Genomic DNA, 19,662 nt, shown 5'->3' with positions numbered 1-19,662 from the left:
ACCGGCGGAGTGAAAAACTGTCGAAATGGCAACGTATGAAAATGCATGACATGGGGAAAATAATACTGGCATCACTTGAACTTTTTGCTTGCTTCTTATGGATGCAAAAAGTAAACAAGTCGAATTAGAACCGCTTTTGACGGTTCGATTGGAAACAAGACGGCGTCTTCGCCGATCTCTTATTGTAGTATTTCTAGTAAACAAAATATGTTCCCACCAGTTTCTCCATATATGGATGACGTCTCCACTACAAGAAAGAGCTTTTTGGGGTGTGAAATAAGGTGCAAGAATGATGTTTTGGATTGTGCTTTCGCTAATTTCTATACAATTGGACGTGTGAGCATTTGTTTTGGTACTTCGACAAATTTGCACGGTAGTCTATTCTTCGGTGAGAAAAACAATATTAAATTAAATTCTCCACCAAACTGATCATATTGAAGGCTATTCTTAGGGTCTGTCTCATTTGGAGAATTAAACTTAAAAGTGACAGTTCGAAAATTAAAAAATCACCCCGTTATAAGAATGGCTGGTGCTACCCAGCAATTCCAATAGGACATCGATGGAAAATGATTCGATATCTGTCAAAAGTAATCTTGCTCTGCGAGCAGGGTTATTTGATAATTATTGAAATGTCACTTTTAAGTTTAATTTCAGTTTAATTATCCAATTGAGACAGACCCTTAAACTAGCAAAATCTTAATTTAAAAAGACAGAACATGTTAGCTCTGGTTTTACTTTTTATTAACAGTTTTTGCGAATCAACAATTTTGGAACCAGATTATGCTCCGTAAATATGTTCAGAACATATTTGAATATGTACAGGGGTCTCAGAAAAAGCTCAAGCAATTATAAAAGATAATCAGATTTAGCCTTTTTTTTACATATTTAGAAACAAGTAATCAGTAGTTCTGTTTAGTGGGTTTAGTGTGACTGAGCAATGTGGTTGGTCCACTAAAGTTGTTGCGTATTTGGCTACTATAGTTAAAGACGCACTTACGACATATTTCATTCACACACACTTACCTCATTTCACCGTATTCGGTAAATTTTACCGAAATCTCAACAGCTGAACTGTTCGGTAATTTATTTTACAGATTTTTTGTAATTTTCTCCATTGCTCAACTGTCAAAATCACCGAAAATCAGTTAAATTATTTACCGACCAGTTCTGCTGTTGAGATTTCGGTAAAATTTTACCGAATTCGGCGATTTATTTTAAGTGTGATATTATTGAATTTACATCTTTTTCAAAACAAAGTTTGTTCAAAAATCATTTTGATTGGGTTTAGATGGATACAGATTTTCAATACAGTTTTTCTTGGCTTGAGATACAGTTATGAAGATTTCCTGGAGAAAATATACAGATTTAAATGTGGCAACCCTGCTGACATTATCAAAATACTAGAGGCCTGAGGGTCTGTCTCATTTGGAGAATTAAAATTAAAAGTGACAGTTCGAAAATTAGCAAATAACCCGGTCATAAGAATGGCTGGTGCTACCCAGCAATTCCAATAAGACATCGATGCAAAATGATTCGATATCTGTCAAAAGTAATCTTGCTCTGTGAGCAGGGTTATTCGATAATTATTGAACCGTCACTTTTAAGTTTAATTTGAGTTTAATCATCCTGACAGACCCTGAATAAGAGAAACGCGGATAGAAAATATGACTCTGCCAACACTGCATTCAATCTTCTTCATCAAAGAACAACACATGAAAAGGAAGAAATGGTTTATGTAGATAAAATCTCACAATGCGCTATTTAATGTGTCCACATCACATAACAATAGAATCCATCAAACAATGCAGTTTCATTTCATAATCTGTAAATGACTTGCATATATTATTGCAAACTAATGTAGAATGCATTCAAATTTGTTTATTTAAAAAATAGCATAAAATCAAATTTAGCCGTTTTCAGTATTTGACCCAACATTTTGGCTGCTTGAGGGTGATAAAATCGGGATATTACTATACAGCGAAGCATCGCACACTACCTGATGTTCCAACAGTCCGGATAAGCGGGGGGTTACTGTACATATTCACATCTGAGTTTTCAGAACATTGTAAATGAATAAGCCAGTTTTTTAGCCGATCAAATTTCTAACCCGAAAAATCGAACTATTCTCGGGTACAGTGCGTTTTAACGTTTTAATAAGCATTTTAAAATTGACATCGTGTATGCCTTGCCGGGTGAAATAAAAAAGCATCACCCAGCCCCCATTTTGTTTTCGCGCTTGCCGTCATGGCCAACATTATTCCTTTTTTAGGTAAACGCACTCGAGCGTGTATCTTGCATGCAAGTACTCGTGCAGCAGAATCCATCTCTGCATGACAGCAGAAAGAAAAAAGAAAAAACAAATCAGCTGCGGCTAGAGTCAGACAAAAAGTGAAAAATCGTCGTGAAAATTTGTTTAATCGGAGAAAAAATCGTTTTGTTCCTGAAAAAATCTCTTTATTGTTCAAAAAGCATGTGTAATAGGAAGCCCTCTGGCTAGGGCACATTTTGCGATAGTTTTCATTAGCCGCGAGTCGAAATCCTACGCGAAAAACGCCAAAATAGTTGGGGGTGCGTCATCATTAAAAAAGGCTGGTGAGATTTTTCCTACTTTTCGTCGCCCCACTCCGAGCGGAAAGCGGTTTTGTAGGTGGAAGGGCGGACTTTTATTTTGATAGTGTCCCTTTGATTCGCGACTTTGTTGTGGGTGTCTGTGCCGAATCAAAACAAAAACAGACCTCATATGCGGCGCCGAGATTTCGTTTGTTTGAGTTTTGTGTTCGAGGAGAATCACGATGGTTTGCTAATTCGTTGCTGCTAGTCTTCTGAGCGAGCAAACGATGGCTTCCAATTAGATCCAATTTGTTTCAATTATCTCGGTGGAGGCAAACTGGGCCATATGAAAAACTGGAGGAAATAAATTTTGAATAATCGATACCACGGAGGCCGGAAAATGTTTGGACGGACAGAAACCAAAAAGGATAGCTTTTTGGAGCATACCAAAGCCGCCCGTGAAGAACGTGCCAATGAGCGGGCTCTAGAGGAAAAGCGAGATAAATCGATAATGCTGTTGCAGAAAAATATCCGCGGTTGGCTGGCAAGGACAAAGTTTCGGAAGTTGATATTGTGAGTATTTGCGTAAGAATGAAGATAAGAACGTTATTTTGAGCTTTTAGTGGAATGTCTTCACTTGTCATAAGACGTGTTCGTACTAGAATAAAATGGGATAGTACGAAGTCGTCTTAAAATGAATTCTAATCATATCATTCCGTTATTTATAAATTATGTTTTCCTTTCAGGGAGGAATTTGACACTCTTCTACCACCTGTTACGAATCCTGCAAAAGACATTGAGTTGAAGCCCTGCCTGCAAGTGTATCATGCCGCTTCACATTTTATCCTCCAGTGGAAGACTGATTCGCCAGAGAAATCGACCAATTTTGAACGCCTGGAGCGTCTCTGTCGCTATTTGACTGCTAGTCTTGAGTCGGATTCCCCCAAAACCAGTTACATTGGCGTAGCGCTGAACAAAGATTACAGTCTGGCCTGGATAAGACACATCAAAAAGCTTTTGTATCGCTGCTGCATGGCCATAGAGCAGCTTCGACCGGAAGCCCACAGCGACAGCATATCATTAGCTTTATATCTTCACACTTTGGTGGCGTTTACTTCGACCAACAGCTGGGTTCTACTGCGGAACAAATCTTTAGCCGGACTTAAACCAGGAATGCTGCAACTCTGCAGTAACATTATGGGTGATTTAGTACAAAAAGGCTTCTATCTGAACCTGCGGACTGTTTTGGTAAAAGGAACCTGTCGAACAGTTATTACGCTAAAACCGATTTCATTAACAGCCATAATGACCCTGGCCATTCGACCTCTGATATCTAGCAACTTCAGTGAGAATCTCATGTCCCAGTTCTTGGTGCAGATTCTCTCCGTACCTGGCATCACGTTTCAGCTGGAACAATTCACACAAGAATGTCTTACCAACTTGCAATCGCATCATATCCTAGAGAAATCGTTGGATCTCCTTAGCACCGCAGCCACTATGAAGTACGTGATAAACACTCTGCAAAACTCGTACCTCCTCTCGTTGCTATCCAACATAGTCCATCTCTATTATCTGGAACCCCCCGAGAATGCCTCCAAACTAGCTTACCCAACGTTCACCTTCGTCGTAACGCAACTACTCAGCGGAATCCTGCAGAGTGTCGGACAATCAGCTGGGACGTTTACCCAGTGGCACGAGCTGCTCGGGTGGTTCACCCCCGGCAAGGAACGACTCCAAAACGAAAATCTCCCGCTTATCAAAAAGCAAATCCACCTACTGTGGAACCATCGGATTGTCAAATTGCTCCTTGGAGAAAACCTCAAAGAGCTAGCCATCGGTTTTGAAACGATCGAGTACGCGATCCCGAGTGGTAACAGCACTGGAAATTTGCTGAAACGGGCGTTGACCTTCGAGAGGAGCTCTGTCAAGACAAGCGGTCCAGGGGAGAAGAAGACTAGCAAGGCGTTCCGCAAGATGGGCTCGGCGGAGATGTCCCGTGTGGCGCTAACTTGCGCAATGTATCATGCGGCACTGAATGCACTTTCGCAGCTGAGGTTGGACATTTTGTCTGGTAAGTGGTTTGTGTTTTAGTAAACACCGATTTTAAATTACAAAACCAATGAAAACAAATCCTCTTTCAGGTTTATGTTATAACGACACAGTACTCCACGACCTGTGGTTACTACTTGGATCACTGGGTCCAACATGTGGTATGAAAGGATTCGTCGAACTTTTACAAATCAACCAAATCAGTTATGAACCGCCTCTTCTTTTATTATCGTTGTTTTGTGACTGCATGACCCACTATGTAACGTAAGTAAATAAACACATCCACATGTTTACACATATGATCCAGCAATCTTCTTATCTTCAGAATTTTAGACGATCTGGAAATGTACGAACAGCAGAATCCTTTCACGTTGAACGACTACATCGCCCTGTCACACTTTCTCAACACATTTCTGTACCGAACGATCCAGGATCAAATATTCGACATCAAAACCGTAACCAGTGCTCCGCTTTTTGTGTCTACCCACACCCTACTGCTGTGTCTGTACCGACGCGATTGCCGTCGTTCGTTTGCACCCCAAAACCACTGGCTCATTCGTGATATTCGACCGTCGCACTTCCTTACCGATTTGGAGAAGGGCAAGAAGCACACCCAGATTCTGCTGCAGAAAATGCCGCATATCATACCCCACGAGGATCGCGTGCAGCTGTTCCGGAAGTTCGTACAGAACGAGAAAGCTGTTCTCGGCTTGACTGAGTCGGCTTGTGCGTCGCCGAGCTCCGCTTTGGTGACGGTCCATCGCGATCGAATAGTGGAGGATGGCTACAGACAGTTGGCTGCACTTCCACCCCACGCTTTGAAAGGCGTTATTAGGGTGAGGTTCGTTAACCAGCAGGGACTGGACGAGGCCGGTATCGATCAAGATGGAGTGTTTAAGGAATTTCTAGAGGAGACCATCAAGCGAGTATTCGATCCGTCATTGAACCTGTTCAAAACGACCACAGAGCAGAGGTTGTATCCATCGCCGACTTCGCATATGCAGGAAAACCATCTGCAGTTGTTCGAGTTTGTTGGAAGAATGCTGGGAAAGGCGGTGTATGAGGGCATTGTGGTGGACGTTCCGTTTGCTTCTTTCTTCCTGTCACAGGTACTTGGCCAAACCCACCAAGCATTGTACAGTTGCATGGACGAACTGCCGTCACTGGATAAGGAACTTTATAGGAGCTTAACGTTTATCAAACATTATCAAGGCGATGTGGCTGACTTGGACCTGACGTTCAGCGTGGATGAGGATGTAATGGGAAAGATTGTAACACATGAGCTGTATCCGGGTGGGAAAGCGCGAGCCGTCAACAACGATAACAAGTTTGTTGAATGATTTTCCAATCTTAAGATTGAATAACATATTATTTTATATACAACAGGATCAACTACATCCACTACATGGCTTACTTTCGCATGCATACGCAAATACGTGACCAGACGGCTGCTTTTATTCGGGGCTTCCGTAGCATAGTTAATCCCGATTGGTTGGCTTTGTTCTCAACTCCGGAGGTAAGCGCTGTCAAATTTCTACAATTCGCGATTTCATATAACCTTTCCGCCATTTTTCCATTTGCCCTAGTTGCAACGACTGATTTCGGGTGATACGGCTCCTCTAGATCTCAAGGACCTGCGGAAACACACCCAATACTACGGTGGGTTCCACGATGGACACCGCGTTGTTGGGTGGCTGTGGGATATTCTTGCCAAAGATTTTAGCGAAGATGAAAAGAAGCTGTTTCTGAAGGTGAGTTCAACCGTACAAATGTTGATTTGGGTTATCGTTCAAATCTTCTTATATCTTCTTAGCAAATTTGTTAACGGTTTGGAGACACTTTGAACTGTATATCGTTGTTGCTCCTTCTTCTTCTTCTTCTTCTTCTTCTTCTTCTTCTTCTTCTTCTTCTTCTTCTTCTTCTTCTTCTTCTTCTTCTTCTTCTTCTTCTTCTTCTTCTTCTTCTTCTTCTTCTTCTTCTTCTTCTTCTTCTTCTTCTTCTTATTGGCATTGCATCGCTCACTGGAACATTTCCGCCTTACTGCTTAGTATTCAGCACTTCCACAGTTATGAACCGCGAGGTTTCTAAGCCATGATACCATTTTTGCATTCGTATATCATGAGGCTAACACGATGATACTTTTATGCCCTGGGAAGTCGAGACAATTTCCAAACCGTAAATTGTCTAGACCGGCACCGGGAATCAAACCCAGCCACCCTCAGCATGGTCTTGCTTTATAGCCGCTCATATTACCGCTAGGCTAAGGAGAGCCCCCCGTTGTGCTTCATAAATGTGGATCATTTTTGCATTGCATTGGCATTGCAGGCATGATAGCCGGTCACTTTCTAGTGGCTTGTGTGGTGGTAACAGCTGGTATTGAAATGAAAGTAGTTGGAGTTTGCGAATAAAAGTATGAATTGGCCGGGGTTCTGCCAAATCGCACTGAGCGCCAACAAAAAAATACCCATTTTTCTACTCAGATTTTCAGTTGGCAGATTCAATTGATCACAAATCGTATCGGATATCCCTCAACCTCATAAATGTGGATATCCTACAACTATTGTACGTATAAATTGATATGGAATGATGTCCATTTCATTTTTGCAAACAAAATACCACAAGTCAGTCAAAAAGCCGATTGGTGCGATTTGGCTGAACCCCGACCAATTCTTTGAATGCATTAAAATTTGATCAAAGCAATCGACTTTTAAGTGCATAGGTGCCATCAGGCTATTGACAATGTCATCCTATTGTTTAGCTCATCGCCAGATCGTAGCCAGGATGTCCCGGGCTATAATTTTTTTTTCATAGGGGAAGTGCACCGGTTTTGGCCACCTTAGTGCCTATTTTGGCCAACCCTGAAAAATGCATATTTTCCAAAAACTATCGATCAGTTTCCACAGCGAGAAGGCATAAGGGATATATCTCCTGCTACAGCTAATAAAATCCTCGGAAATTGGTTTATTTTTGGAGCTATGCGAGAAACTTGCCAAATTAGGTTTTATTTATTTATCATCAGACTAAGGCCGGAGTGGCCTGTGCTGCACATAAAAGACTTCTCCATTCAGCTCGGTTCAAGGCTGCACTTCGCCAACCACGCAGTCTGCGGAGGGTCCGCAAGTCGTCCTCCACCTGATCGATCCACCTTGCCCGCTGTGCACCTCGCCTTCTTGTTCCCGTCGGATCGTTGTCGAGAACCATTTTCACCGGATTACTGTCCGACATTCTGGCTACGTGCCCGGCCCACCGCAGTCTTCCGATTTTTGCGGTGTGAACGATGGATGGTTCTCCCAACAGCTGATGCAACTCGTGGTTCATTCGCCTCCTCCACGTACCGTCCGCCATCTGCACCCCACCATAGATGGTACGCAACACTTTCCTTTCGAAAACTCCCAGTGCGCGTTGGTCCTCCACGAGCATCGTCCAGGTCTCGTGTCCGTAGAGAACTACCGGTCTTATAAGCGTTTTGTAGATAGTCAGTTTGGTACGGCGGCGAACTCTATTCGACCGGAGCGTCTTGCGGAGTCCAAAGTACGTACGATTTCCAGCCACTATGCGTCTCCGAATTTCTCTGCTGGTATCGTTATCGGCGGTCACCAGTGAGCCCAAGTACACGAATTCTTCAACCACCTCGATTTCGTCACCACCGATAGAAACTCGTGGTGGGTGGCTCACATTGACCTCTCTTGAGCCTCTTCCTATCATGTACTTCGTCTTCGACGTGTTGATGACTAGTCCAATCCGTTTAGCTTCGCTTTTCAGTCTGATGTAGGCTTCCTCCATCCTCTCAAAGTTACGTGCCATGATATCAATGTCGTCGGCGAAGCCAAATAACTGGACGGACTTCGTGAAAATCGTACCACTCGTGTCAATCCCTGCCCTTCGTATTACTCCCTCCAAAGCGATGTTGAATAGCAGACACGAAAGACCATCACCTTGCCGTAACCCTCTACGGGTTTCGAAGGTCCCTGGAACTCGAACTACGCACATCACCCGATCCATCGTCGCCTTAATCAACCGTATCAGTTTATCCGGAAATCCGTTTTCGTGCATTAGCTGCCATAGCTGGTCCCGATCGATTGTATCATATGCGGCTTTGAAGTCGATAAATAGATGATGTGTGGGCACGTTGTATTCGCGGCATTTCTGCAATACCTGACGTATGGCGAACACCTGGTCTGTGGTAGAGCGTTCACCCATAAATCCCGCCTGGTACTGCCCCACGAACTCTCTTGCAATTGGTGTTAGTCGACGGCATAAAATTTGGGAGAGTACCTTGTAGGCGGCGTTCAGCAATGTGATTGCGCGGTAGTTGCTACAATCCAGCTTATCGCCCTTTTTGTAGATGGGACACACGACACCTTCCATCCACTCCTGCGGCAGAACCTCATCCTCCCAAACCTTGGTAGTCACCCAATGCAGCGCTCTAGCCAGTGCTTCACCACCGTGTTTAAACAGCTCTCCTGGTAGTTGGTCAACTCCAGGGGCTTTGTTGTTTTTCAGCCGGCCGATCTCCTCCTGGATTTCCTGGAGATTCGGAGCCGGAAGTCGCATGTCCTGCGCGCGTGCTCCTAGGTTCATTACCATACCGCCACCGTTGTCTGCCATATCGCCATTCAGGTGCTCTTCGTAGTGCTGCCGCCACCTTTGGATCACCTCACGCTCGTTCGTAAGAAGGTTCCTGTTTATGTCCTTACACATATCGGGCTGTGGCACGTGGCCCTTACGTGAACGGTTCAACTTCTCATAAAACTTTCGTGCGTTATTAGCGCGGTACAGTTCCTCCGTCTCTTCACGGTCTCGATCTTCCTGCTGGCGCTTTTCCTCCGGAAAATCGAGTTTTGTCTGTTCCGCGCCCGTTTGTATCGTGCCTCGTTCGCCCTCGTGCGGTGTTGCAGCAATCTCGCCCATGCTGCATTCTTCTCCTCAACTAACTGCTCACATTCGCCGTCATACCAGTCGTTTCTCTGATCCGGAGCCACCGTGCCTAGTGCAGCGGTTGCGGTGCTTCCAATGGCGGATCGAATATCTCTCCAGCCATCTTCAAGAGATGCTGCGCCTAGCTGCTCTTCCGTTGGGAGTGCCACTTCCAGCTGCTGCGCGTAGTCTTGGGCTAGTCTACCGTCTTGTAGCCGCCCAATGTTTAGCCGCGGCGGACGACTCCGACGCGTGTTGATCACCGTCGAGAGTTTTGAGCGCAGACATACTGCGACGAGGTAATGGTCGGATTCAATATTCGCACTGCGGTAAGTGCGTACGTTCGTGATGTCGGAGAAGAATTTACCGTCGATTAGAACGTGGTCGATTTGGTTTTCCGTTACTTGATTAGGTGATTTCCATGTGGCCTTGTGGATATTCTTACGGGGAAGAAAGTGCTTCGGACTACCATTCCGCGGGAGGCTGCAAAGTTTATGCATCGTTGGCCGTTGTCGTTCGATACGGTATGCAGACTATCCGGTCCGATGACCGGTCTATACATTTCCTCCCTTCCTACCTGAGCGTTCATGTCACCGATGACGATTTTGACGTCCCGCAGTGGGCATCCATCGTATGTCTGCTCCAGCTGCGCATAGAACGCTTCTTTCTCGTCGTCGGATCTCACTTCGTGTGGGCAGTGCACGTTGATGATGCTATAGTTGAAGAAACGGCCTTTTATCCTCAGCTTGCACATCCTTGCGTTGATTGGCTGCCACCCAATCACGCGTTGGCGCATCTTTCCCAGCACTACGAAGCCGGTTCCCAGCTCGTTGGTGGTGCCACAGCTTTGGTAGAAGGTAGCCGCTCGATGCCCGCTTTTCCACACTTTCTGTCCTGTCCAGCAGATTTCCTGCAGCGCTACGACATCGAAGTTGCGGGGATGTAATTCATCGTAGATTATCCTATCGCAACCTGCGAAGCCTAGCGACTTGCAGTTCCATGTTCCAAGCTTCCAATCGTGATCCTTTATTCGTCGCCTAGGTCTTTGCCGATTGTATCGAGTCGTATTATCTTCTATGTTGTTCGTAATGGTTGTTTTTAAAGGCGGCTTATTGGGCCTGCGCAAACCTCCTGTCTCGTCGGAGGGCCATCGTGTCAGGGCTGTTTAGCGTCCCACCTAACACCAGGACTTGGGCTTGTGCGCTTTGAGCGGCACACGGTCGCTTTGGCGGAGCCTACTTGCGGATACATGCAGCTTTTATAGAGGTTTAACAGGGCCCACTGTCAAACCCCACCACATCCTAGGCAGGCGCCACAACTCGCAGATGGCCTGGGGAGGGATCGTCAAGCCCTTGGACATAGTCCCTGCTGCACTGCAAAGGTAAGGTAACAAATGACGTCGATATCTCATTCGCAACTTTTACACTTGATTTCGATCCGTCCAACGTTATACGAATCATCCTTATCAGTTTCGCCGGAAAACCATTTTCAAGCATAATTTGCCATAATTCATTCCGTTTCACTGAATCGTACGCCGCTTTGAAATCAATAAACAGATGATGTGTCTGCAAGTTGTACTCCCGGAATTTATCAAAGATTTGTCTCGGGGTGAACATTTGATCCGCCGTTGATCGGCCCTCACGAAAACCTGCTTGGTATTCGCCAACAAAGGACTCTTCAAGCGGTCTCAATCTGTTGAACAGAATGCGGGACATAATTTTGTACGCCGAATTAAGGAGGGCTATTCCTCGGTAATTGGCGCACTCCAGTCTGTGCCCTTTCTTAAAGAGAGGACAAATGAGGCCGTCCAACCAGTTAGCAGGCATTTCCTCGTTTTCCCATATTTTCGACATAACATGGTGCAGAACTTCATAAAGCTGCTCACTGCCATGTTTGAGAAGTGCAGCCGGGAGCTGGTCCTTCCCCGCAGCCTTATTGTTTTCAGCTCTTTAACAGCTTTTTTAACCTCATCTAGTGTAGGCGACTCCACAGCTCGAAATTTCGAGCCTGGCAGCCACTTCGGTTTTATCTGTCCCTTAAAATTCCCTTTTTGGTTGTTGCACATGACGGGAGATGGCGCTGTCTTTCTCCGCACGCCATTGACAGACTCATAGAACCTCCGCATATCGTTCTGCTCAATTTTTTCCTGCGCCCCGCTAATCACTTGTTCTTCATATTCTTTCTTCTTCCTGCGGTGGGTTCGTTTTCGGCTGCTCTTGCTTCCTTGTACCGATCTCTATTCGATCGGGTACCCAACACCAACATCCTGCTTCTGGCAACGTTCTGCTCGTCTGTCACTCTCTAACACTCCACATCGAACCAACCCGTTCTGGGTCGCCTCTGTGCAGTGCCTACCACTTCTCGTGCTGTTGTGCTCACCGCTCCATGGATCGACTCCCACACCCAAAAAACAAATCTGACAATTATTGTATAAAATCTGGGCATATACAATTCTGTAAGCTTTTTATACAAATATTGTATTAAAATAATACAAATCTGTATTGTTTTAATACAATATTTGTATATAAAGCTTACAGAATTGTATATGCCCAATTATTATACAGTTTCTGTAAGGTTCTTATGCAGAACTGTATTAAAATCTGCCATCCCCTGGTTGGGTGCATAGATCGTTGATGTTGATGTTGATGAGCTTCTGGCGGTACTCAGCCGATACTCCTTCCGCCGATATTCGCTGGATATTGTAATGAATCGTTCGTTGTGATCTTTCGTTCGATACAGTTGACAACCGTGATCCAATTTTACTGACAACGAGCTAGTGATCAGAGTCAATGTTCGGACCTCTGAATGTCCGCACATCGATAACATCCGAGAAATGGCGCCCATCCACCAAAACATGGTCTATCTGGTTGCAAGTTTTACCATTTGGGTGTCTTCAGGTGTGCTTTCGGATATTCTTTCGGACAAAGTAGGTGCTACTGATGAGCATCCCTTTGGCAGCAGCGAAATTTACTAGCCGTAGGCCGTTGTCATTGGTAGTGGAGTGAAGGCTACCGACCCGAGCGTTAGCGTCTCCGATAACAATTTTCACGTCATGCTTTGGGCACTCTCCATAGGCTTTATCAAGACATTCAGAAAAGACAATTCACCTTAGGTATAGCGGACGCGATACAGCATTTCGTTGATCAGCCGCTGTCAGTAGGACAACAGTGCCCAGGCTGCACTACCAGCTAAATACACAACCCTTAGCTGGCGGTCTTTTGTCATCGGACGACCCGTGGAAGCGTGAGATAGGAACTTGTGAGGACCAGAGGTCTGTCCGGCGCTCCTTCCTTGATGTCAACCCACCATTTTGCAGCCCAAGAACGGTATGGTAACATAATGCCTCGCCAGTTATCGCATACAGTCAGGTCACCCTTTTTGGGCACCTGCACTAAGATACCTTGCATCCAGTCGACCGGGAAAGTTACGGCGTCCCATATATCACGAAATAAACGATGCAGTAGTTGAGCGGATGCCATGGGGTCGGCTTTGAGCATCTCGGCTGATATGCGATCGACCCCTGGGGCTTTATTCGATGTCATGCTTTGTATGGCTGTTTGAATCTCTAACAGTGATGGAGCTTCGGTATTGACGCGTGTTATACGTCGGATCCTAGGCAGATCATGCCGAGGTGGTGATGGCCTGGCTGGCACTTGAAAAAGTTGTTCGAAGTGCTCGAAGCAGGCATCGTTGCATTCAACTTCGCCCCGCTCAAGCGTCGTGAGATATCGTAGAGGAGGCGAATGTCGCCGGTTGCGACGGCTCTCTCTCCTTCGTCGGCCAGAGAGTCTGCCCACGGTAGCTTGTCCCGTTGACATGAACGTTTTACTTCCTTCTCAAGAGCCGAATATCAAGACTTTGGCTCCTTTGGTTTTTGAACGCTCTATCGCGGCTTTAGCTTCTCTTCGATCCTCTATCTTCCTCCAGGTCTCATCGGTGATCCATTGTTTTCTCTGGGTGCGCAGTTCGCCCAGATTATTCTCGCTGGTAACGATAAAGGCATTCTTGATGGCGGTCCATTGGTCTTCCACGCTGCCACCTTCCGGAATATCTGCATCAGCACGCGTCTCCAGTTATTCAACGAAGGACCGTTTCACCGTGGCATCTTCCAGTCGGCGTGTGTTGAACCATCGTCCAACTCTCTCCTTCTGCAGACGAATCCGCGCAAAGCGCAGGCGTATTTCGCCGATAAGGAAGTGAAGATCAAACGCGATATCGGTACTACGTTTACTTATTCCGTACATCAAGAAGGCTCCGTTTCCATTTTCGGCTGATGCAGATGTGGTCGATTTGATTTTCTGTGAAGCCGTCACGGGTGACCCACGTGACCTTGTGAACCGGTCGATGAGGAAAGAGCGATCCCCCGATCACCATGTCATTACTACCACAAAATTCTGCTCTCCGTTTTCGCTCATTTCTCCGAGACCATGGCGTCCCATAATGCGCTCATGGTTCGAGTTGTCGGATCCGATCTTCGCATTGAAGTCGCCCAAACAGATCTTGATATCACCCTTCAGAATTATATCTACGACACGACGGCATTGAGTTGACTGTAGAAGTTCTCTTTGTCTTGCAGATCGGCAGCATCGGTTATAGCATAACATTGGATTATAATAAGGTTTCTTTCCCGTGTTCTAAATCTGGCAACGATTATCCTTTCACTTATAAATTCCCACTTCATAAGCGCAGAGTGTGCCTGAGCGCTTAGTAGGAAGCCAACTCCGCGATGCCGGGGAGCCTGTTCACCTCGTAAACCAGAGTATAGCAGAACTTGTCCCGACGGCGTTCTGTGTTCTCCAAAGTTTGGCCAACGGACTTCACTCAGTCCCAGGATCTCAAGCTTCATGCGGCGTGGATCATTGGCAAGTTGTGCCAATTTACCCTGCTGGGCTAGGGTTAAAACGTTCCGTGTTCCTATTCGTGTCCGTTGTTTCGCGCTAAGAGTCGTCGCCTTAAAATCAGTCCGTATTCTTTCATTATCGGATTCTCGAACAAATTGATGTTTCGGGAACAGTAGGTTGTTGGCCCAAGGTTCCCTATCCACCGGGATGAGGCTGCCATCTTAGGTATACTTTCCGGGGAATAGCATTTCATACTCAGCCGCTGGATGCCAGAACAGCCGCTGTTGGAGCCGCACCTCCTTGGTGAACAGACGCTCAAGTGTACAATAAGGCGATCATTATATCCCAACTAACCGATGGTTCCTTAGTTGAAGTGATTTCACTGCCCACATTGAATGCAGTGCAAGGCATAGTGTACGAACCAGACTCTACAGATGTTGATGATACAGCACTTTTGGAATACCTCCAGTCTCAAGGTGTGAAGTCTGTCCGCAGAAAGACTAAGGGCGAAGCCAGAGTAAACGCGACGTGCGATGCGACGCGACGCGACAGTGCAATTTGACAGCTTGTTGATAATGATTGTTATTCTTTTACGTGAGTCGCGTCGCGTCGCATCGCACGTCGCGTCTACTCTGGCGGGCACCTAAGCGTGTTGACACAGACATTTGAAATACTTCACTAATAGTATTACCTTTCCATGGCACTGTTCTGCGAGATTTCGTATTTTTCGGAAGTCTTCGAGTTTCCGTTCGTGCGTATTATCCTGCACCAATGATTTGATTTATTTGCGGAACTTTTGGCCATCCCGCTAATTCTGTAGACAAGCAAGCTGTTGTCAAAAATGTTCACAAACGCATGACAATACCGAAGAAGAGCAATGTGATAACGATTTTTTTTTCTGTAAAAACTGCAAGGGATCTCATTATTTTACCTCACAATCTTGTGCACGATTCGTTTGAGAATCGATCGCAAAGTTTCAAGCGCTGAGGCACGGCGGATTTATTCAGAAGAGAACAAAAAGAATACTATGGCAAGCAAGGTTCAAAAACGTTTAAATCAGTCAGAATTAGCAAAAGACAAAATTATTGCTGAACTGCGTTCCGAAGTGGAATCCCTATGATCAAAACTATCATCTATCACAAACGAATTTCGTAAATGGACCCGACGTGACTCACTAAAGGATAAGCAACATGATTCGCTAACAGAACCAGCGACATCTGTAGCAAGTTCTGCTAAATACAGCCAGCTCCCGTAACGGCAATCGAGAAAAGATCAAACTCCGAAATCGCCTTCATCAACACGAAGCAGTATGAAAAGAAACGAGAATGTATCGTTCAGTGATTACGACAAAGCGGATGCGAAGCAAGAGCAGAAAACACGCAATGGAAATATTCCCGATCGAAGCTAGGCACGATCACTTCAAACGACCATCCTTGCCCCCTGACACCAGCGAAAATAATATAGACATAGACGAGTAATCACAGTATCCACCCTCCAGTAATATTGACCCTGTAATGCAAACTGACAAAATAATGGACATTCAACGGAACCTCAAACACGCCATGCCAAAAGAAATCCAGCTAAGGAATATTGACCAAAAAACGACGAGGTGAAAAAGCTAATCAACAGGCTCAACTGCGACATGATGAATCACTCGACACAGTCGCCAATCCAAGGACATCTCTACCAATTTCCACTCTAACCGATTCAACTATTTATGATCAAATGAAATCTACAAGTGCTACAAGGTACATCGTCAAACAGCATGTTCATTAGGCTGCCAATGGAATGTATGGGAAAAAATTTGTCATCGAAAAACGACATTGCTCACAAGTTTCATTACCCCAAAATATGATACCATGCAAAATTTGAGCTACATCGGACATCATTTAGGGGTGCCTGAAATTCATCAAAGTTTTGAAATTTTTACCCATGAAAATTTTCACAAGGAAAAGTCGAAAACCGATTTTTTGTTTCCGATGCCTAATGACTGAAAAATGCATGAGACGTTGAGATCTGACGTAATTTAAAAAAAAAATCAAGAGAATCGATTTTTTCTCATTTTTGGAACTTGCATAATTTTCCATAGCACTACGCAATCTATACTGTCGTATGCCGCCTTGAAATCAATGAACAGATTGTGTGTTGGGACCTGGTATTCACGGCATTTTTGAAGGATTTGCTGTACAGTAAAGATGTGGTCCGCTGTCGAGCGGCCGTCAACGATGCCGGCTTGATAACTTCCTACGAACTCATTCACTAATGGTAACAGACGTCGGTAGATGATCTGGGATATCACTTTATAGGCGGAATTACGGATGATGATCGCTCGAAAGCTCTCACACTCCAGCTTGTCGTCTTTCTTATAGATGGGGCATATAATCCCTTCCTTCCACTCCTCCGGTAGCTGTTCAGTTTCCCAGATTCTGACTATCAGTTTGTGCAGGCAAGTGGCTATCCGGGCCCATCTTGATGACTCAGCTCCGATACCATCCAAACCAGCTACTTTATTGGTCTTTAGCTGTTGAATGGCATCCTTAACATCCCTCAAGGTGGGGGCTGGTTGGCTTCTATCGTCCGTTAAACTGACGTAGTCATCTCCGCTGCCTTGACTTTCACTGCCTGTACTCTCAGCGCCATTCAAATGTTCCTTGCCCCATCCTACCTTATATAAAAAAAAACAACTTAATTCACCGACTGGTAATACTGCCTTTCTCGAATTTAGCCAAGACACCAACCTTATATGGCGCTTATATAGTTCGATTCCATTTTCTTAATAACTTTTAAACGCAATGGTCGATCGTTATCAAATTTAATAGTGATCAACAAGGCTTTGTCCCCTGTCGAATGCAACTTGTTGCGAGAAAATCGGTTAAGAATTACTATATGAAAAAGTGGCTAATGTTTTTCGGTTTTCGTGTGCACACACACACATACACACGGACAGACAGACATTTGTTCAGTTCGACGAGCTGAGTCGATTGATATATAACATCATGGGTCTCCGAGACTTCTATAAAAAGTTCGATTTTGGAGTGAAATGATAGCCTTTCGGTACAACTTTGTTGTACGAGAAAGGCAAAAACCTGCCGAAATCTACACAGCCGTTAAAAAAAACTGGTATCCCGGCAAAAATTACGTTTGTTAGCTAATTTTCGGCAAGTTATTTGCTGGTTTTCGGCTTTGACAGAAATCTCAGCAAAAAACATGTTTGCTTGGGCTCGGTTGTGCAAATCTCGGTAAAAGCTTAACAAATTGCTGAGATCCTTCGTTGATAGAAAAAAAATAAGTGTTTAGATTCATAATGTAAACCACATTTAATTGGAGGAAAGCTGATAAAATCTCATTATCTTTCCAGTTTGTAACCAGCTGTTCCAAGCCTCCACTGTTGGGCTTTGCCCACCTCGAGCCGCCATTCTCAATCCGTTGCGTGGAGGTCGGCGATGACGAGGATATCGGCGATACTGTGGGCTCAGTAATTCGCGGTTTCTTTACCATACGGAAGAAGGACCCCCTCAACCGACTGCCGACCTCGTCCACGTGCTTCAACCTGCTGAAACTGCCCAACTATCAGAAGAAAAGCATGCTCCGGGACAAACTGCGCTACGCCATTTCCAGTAATACGGGCTTCGAGCTGTCGTAAGTCTGTCACTTTGAGTTTATTTAGGAAAAGCTAAATCTTTGTAATCGAAACCGTACTAGTTTTGGAATTTTTGTTGATAAAAGTATTTTTAAGGAACAAAGAAGTTATTTTTATATACCTAACATAAACGTACTGGAAACAGACAGCTAACGGGCATTGCAGCTGATGGCAGTTTTTTGTACAGTCTACACGTAGTCAGTTCAAATCGATGTCCTTCATCCTTACATATTCTTGTAAACAAGGTACATATATTTTTCTATTCAGTGCTGCAATATATTATGAGATTATGGAACAAATCGCAGGAACTTATCATATAGGATAACCTTCAAAAAACCAAATGGAATAACACTGAAAGAGTAAAAGATGATGTATTAACTGTGATAGCAAAACATTAGTGTAAGCGATGGACCGATCGAAAATTTAAAAAAAATCTTAGGAAATATTCTTCCAAATTTAATGAAATTGAAACATTGAAACCTTTGTTGAGTCAGAAAAGAGCGTCTGATTGATTTGTACATTCGATTCTACATGAGTAGATGTTTTAAATACAAAAACAACATCCCATAGGTATCTAAATAATGGAGAATTTTTTAGCCAAACCTTTTACAGGTAGGAATTCTTTGAATAGAAATTGCCTCCGACAAACCATAGTTCAATGTGACAAATAAATTTCATGGTAGCACATAGATAAACACCCAGAAACTTTACAATTTTTTTCGGATCTCTTAAAAACAATTTCTAAATAAAATTACCTATATAATATAATTTCATTGAAGAATCACATAGTTTTATTGCATCTACCAGTTTTCCAAAAAAATACTATTCCACAACCAGATTCAAAGCCAAACTCCCATTTACATCAACTCATGTAGGGTCCACTGTAATTTGAGTACTAGGTCAATGCCCATTCATCCGAAATTTGTCCTTTTTAAGAATCTTATCGCATGCTCGGATTGAATCAGGCCAGGGAGAAATTTTAAGTTGAACGTTTATCAGTTTGTAAGTGGCGATATAAGATGGTGCTTGAACTTCTTGGTGCGCCTGTGTACCCACATCTATCGGTCGATATTTCAGTGTCAATGTTGTGTAGAGCTAGTAAGAACCCGTAGTAAAGTAAAAAAAAATGTTTAAAGCAAGCAGCGAAATCATTGTCAGTGATTACATACAAGCATAAGATAATAAAAAGCAAAATTATTATACATTCAAGTTTTCCATATAAAAAAATTGTGAAATTCCTGTACAGCAGCGGTTCTTGGTGAGAGTCTGTTAAGGATTGCTGTATGAAAAGTTGGCAAGTATTTTGTTGCACACAAACACACACACGGCGGTCGGGACGGCCAAGTGCATACCTGTGAAATCCGTAGAGTCTACTGAGGCTCAAGTATTCGCGGGCACGTCGGAGGTGACTGCTCCAACGGAGCAGACACAAAAACGGGGGAGACAGTCTTCAGGGGATGAGCTTCCTGGGGGCCGCTCCAAAAACGCGGAGGGTTACTACCCCGAACAAGGGTAGTGGGGCTGGGAAGCTGAACTCCGGCCAGGTACTTCCAAAACCAGGGAAGGAAGGACCTGGAAAGGCCCATCCACCCAGGAAAGACGGTCGTATGGGGTACGGCAGGCTGAGAGCTCGCAGCCGCCAAGGGCCGAAAAAAAGGCCCAGGC

At 44.5% G+C, this 19,662-nt stretch overlaps 1 protein-coding gene across 1 annotated transcript; it reads left to right on the top strand.

The window, feature by feature from the left end:
• Nucleotides 1-2,351: 2,351 nt before the first annotated feature.
• LOC134210940 (ubiquitin-protein ligase E3B) lies at nt 2,352-19,199 on the top strand. Its single transcript, XM_062687388.1, has 7 exons — nt 2,352-3,123; nt 3,297-4,621; nt 4,692-4,863; nt 4,925-5,926; nt 5,986-6,115; nt 6,186-6,350; nt 17,716-19,199. The coding sequence occupies exons 1-7, from the start codon at nt 2,951-2,953 to the stop codon at nt 17,998-18,000; spliced, it is 3,252 nt and encodes a 1,083-aa protein (XP_062543372.1). The 5' UTR covers nt 2,352-2,950; the 3' UTR covers nt 18,001-19,199.
• Nucleotides 19,200-19,662: the final 463 nt, after the last annotated feature.

This window comes from Armigeres subalbatus, chromosome 2, assembly GCF_024139115.2.
Source record: "Armigeres subalbatus isolate Guangzhou_Male chromosome 2, GZ_Asu_2, whole genome shotgun sequence".
NCBI classification, from domain to species: Eukaryota; Metazoa; Arthropoda; class Insecta; order Diptera; family Culicidae; genus Armigeres; species Armigeres subalbatus.
This window is presented reverse-complemented; position numbering and strand designations above follow the sequence as displayed.

Excerpts from the sequence above, each read along its gene's own strand:
- LOC134210940 (XM_062687388.1), top strand. The coding sequence starts at position 2,951 with ATGTTTGGACGGACAGAAACCAAAAAGGATAGCTTTTTGGAGCATACC. Across the intron at positions 3,124-3,296 it reads AAGTTTCGGAAGTTGATATT|GGAGGAATTTGACACTCTTC; the intron begins GTGAGTATTTGC and ends TTTTCCTTTCAG. Across the intron at positions 6,351-17,715 it reads AAAAGAAGCTGTTTCTGAAG|TTTGTAACCAGCTGTTCCAA; the intron begins GTGAGTTCAACC and ends TTATCTTTCCAG.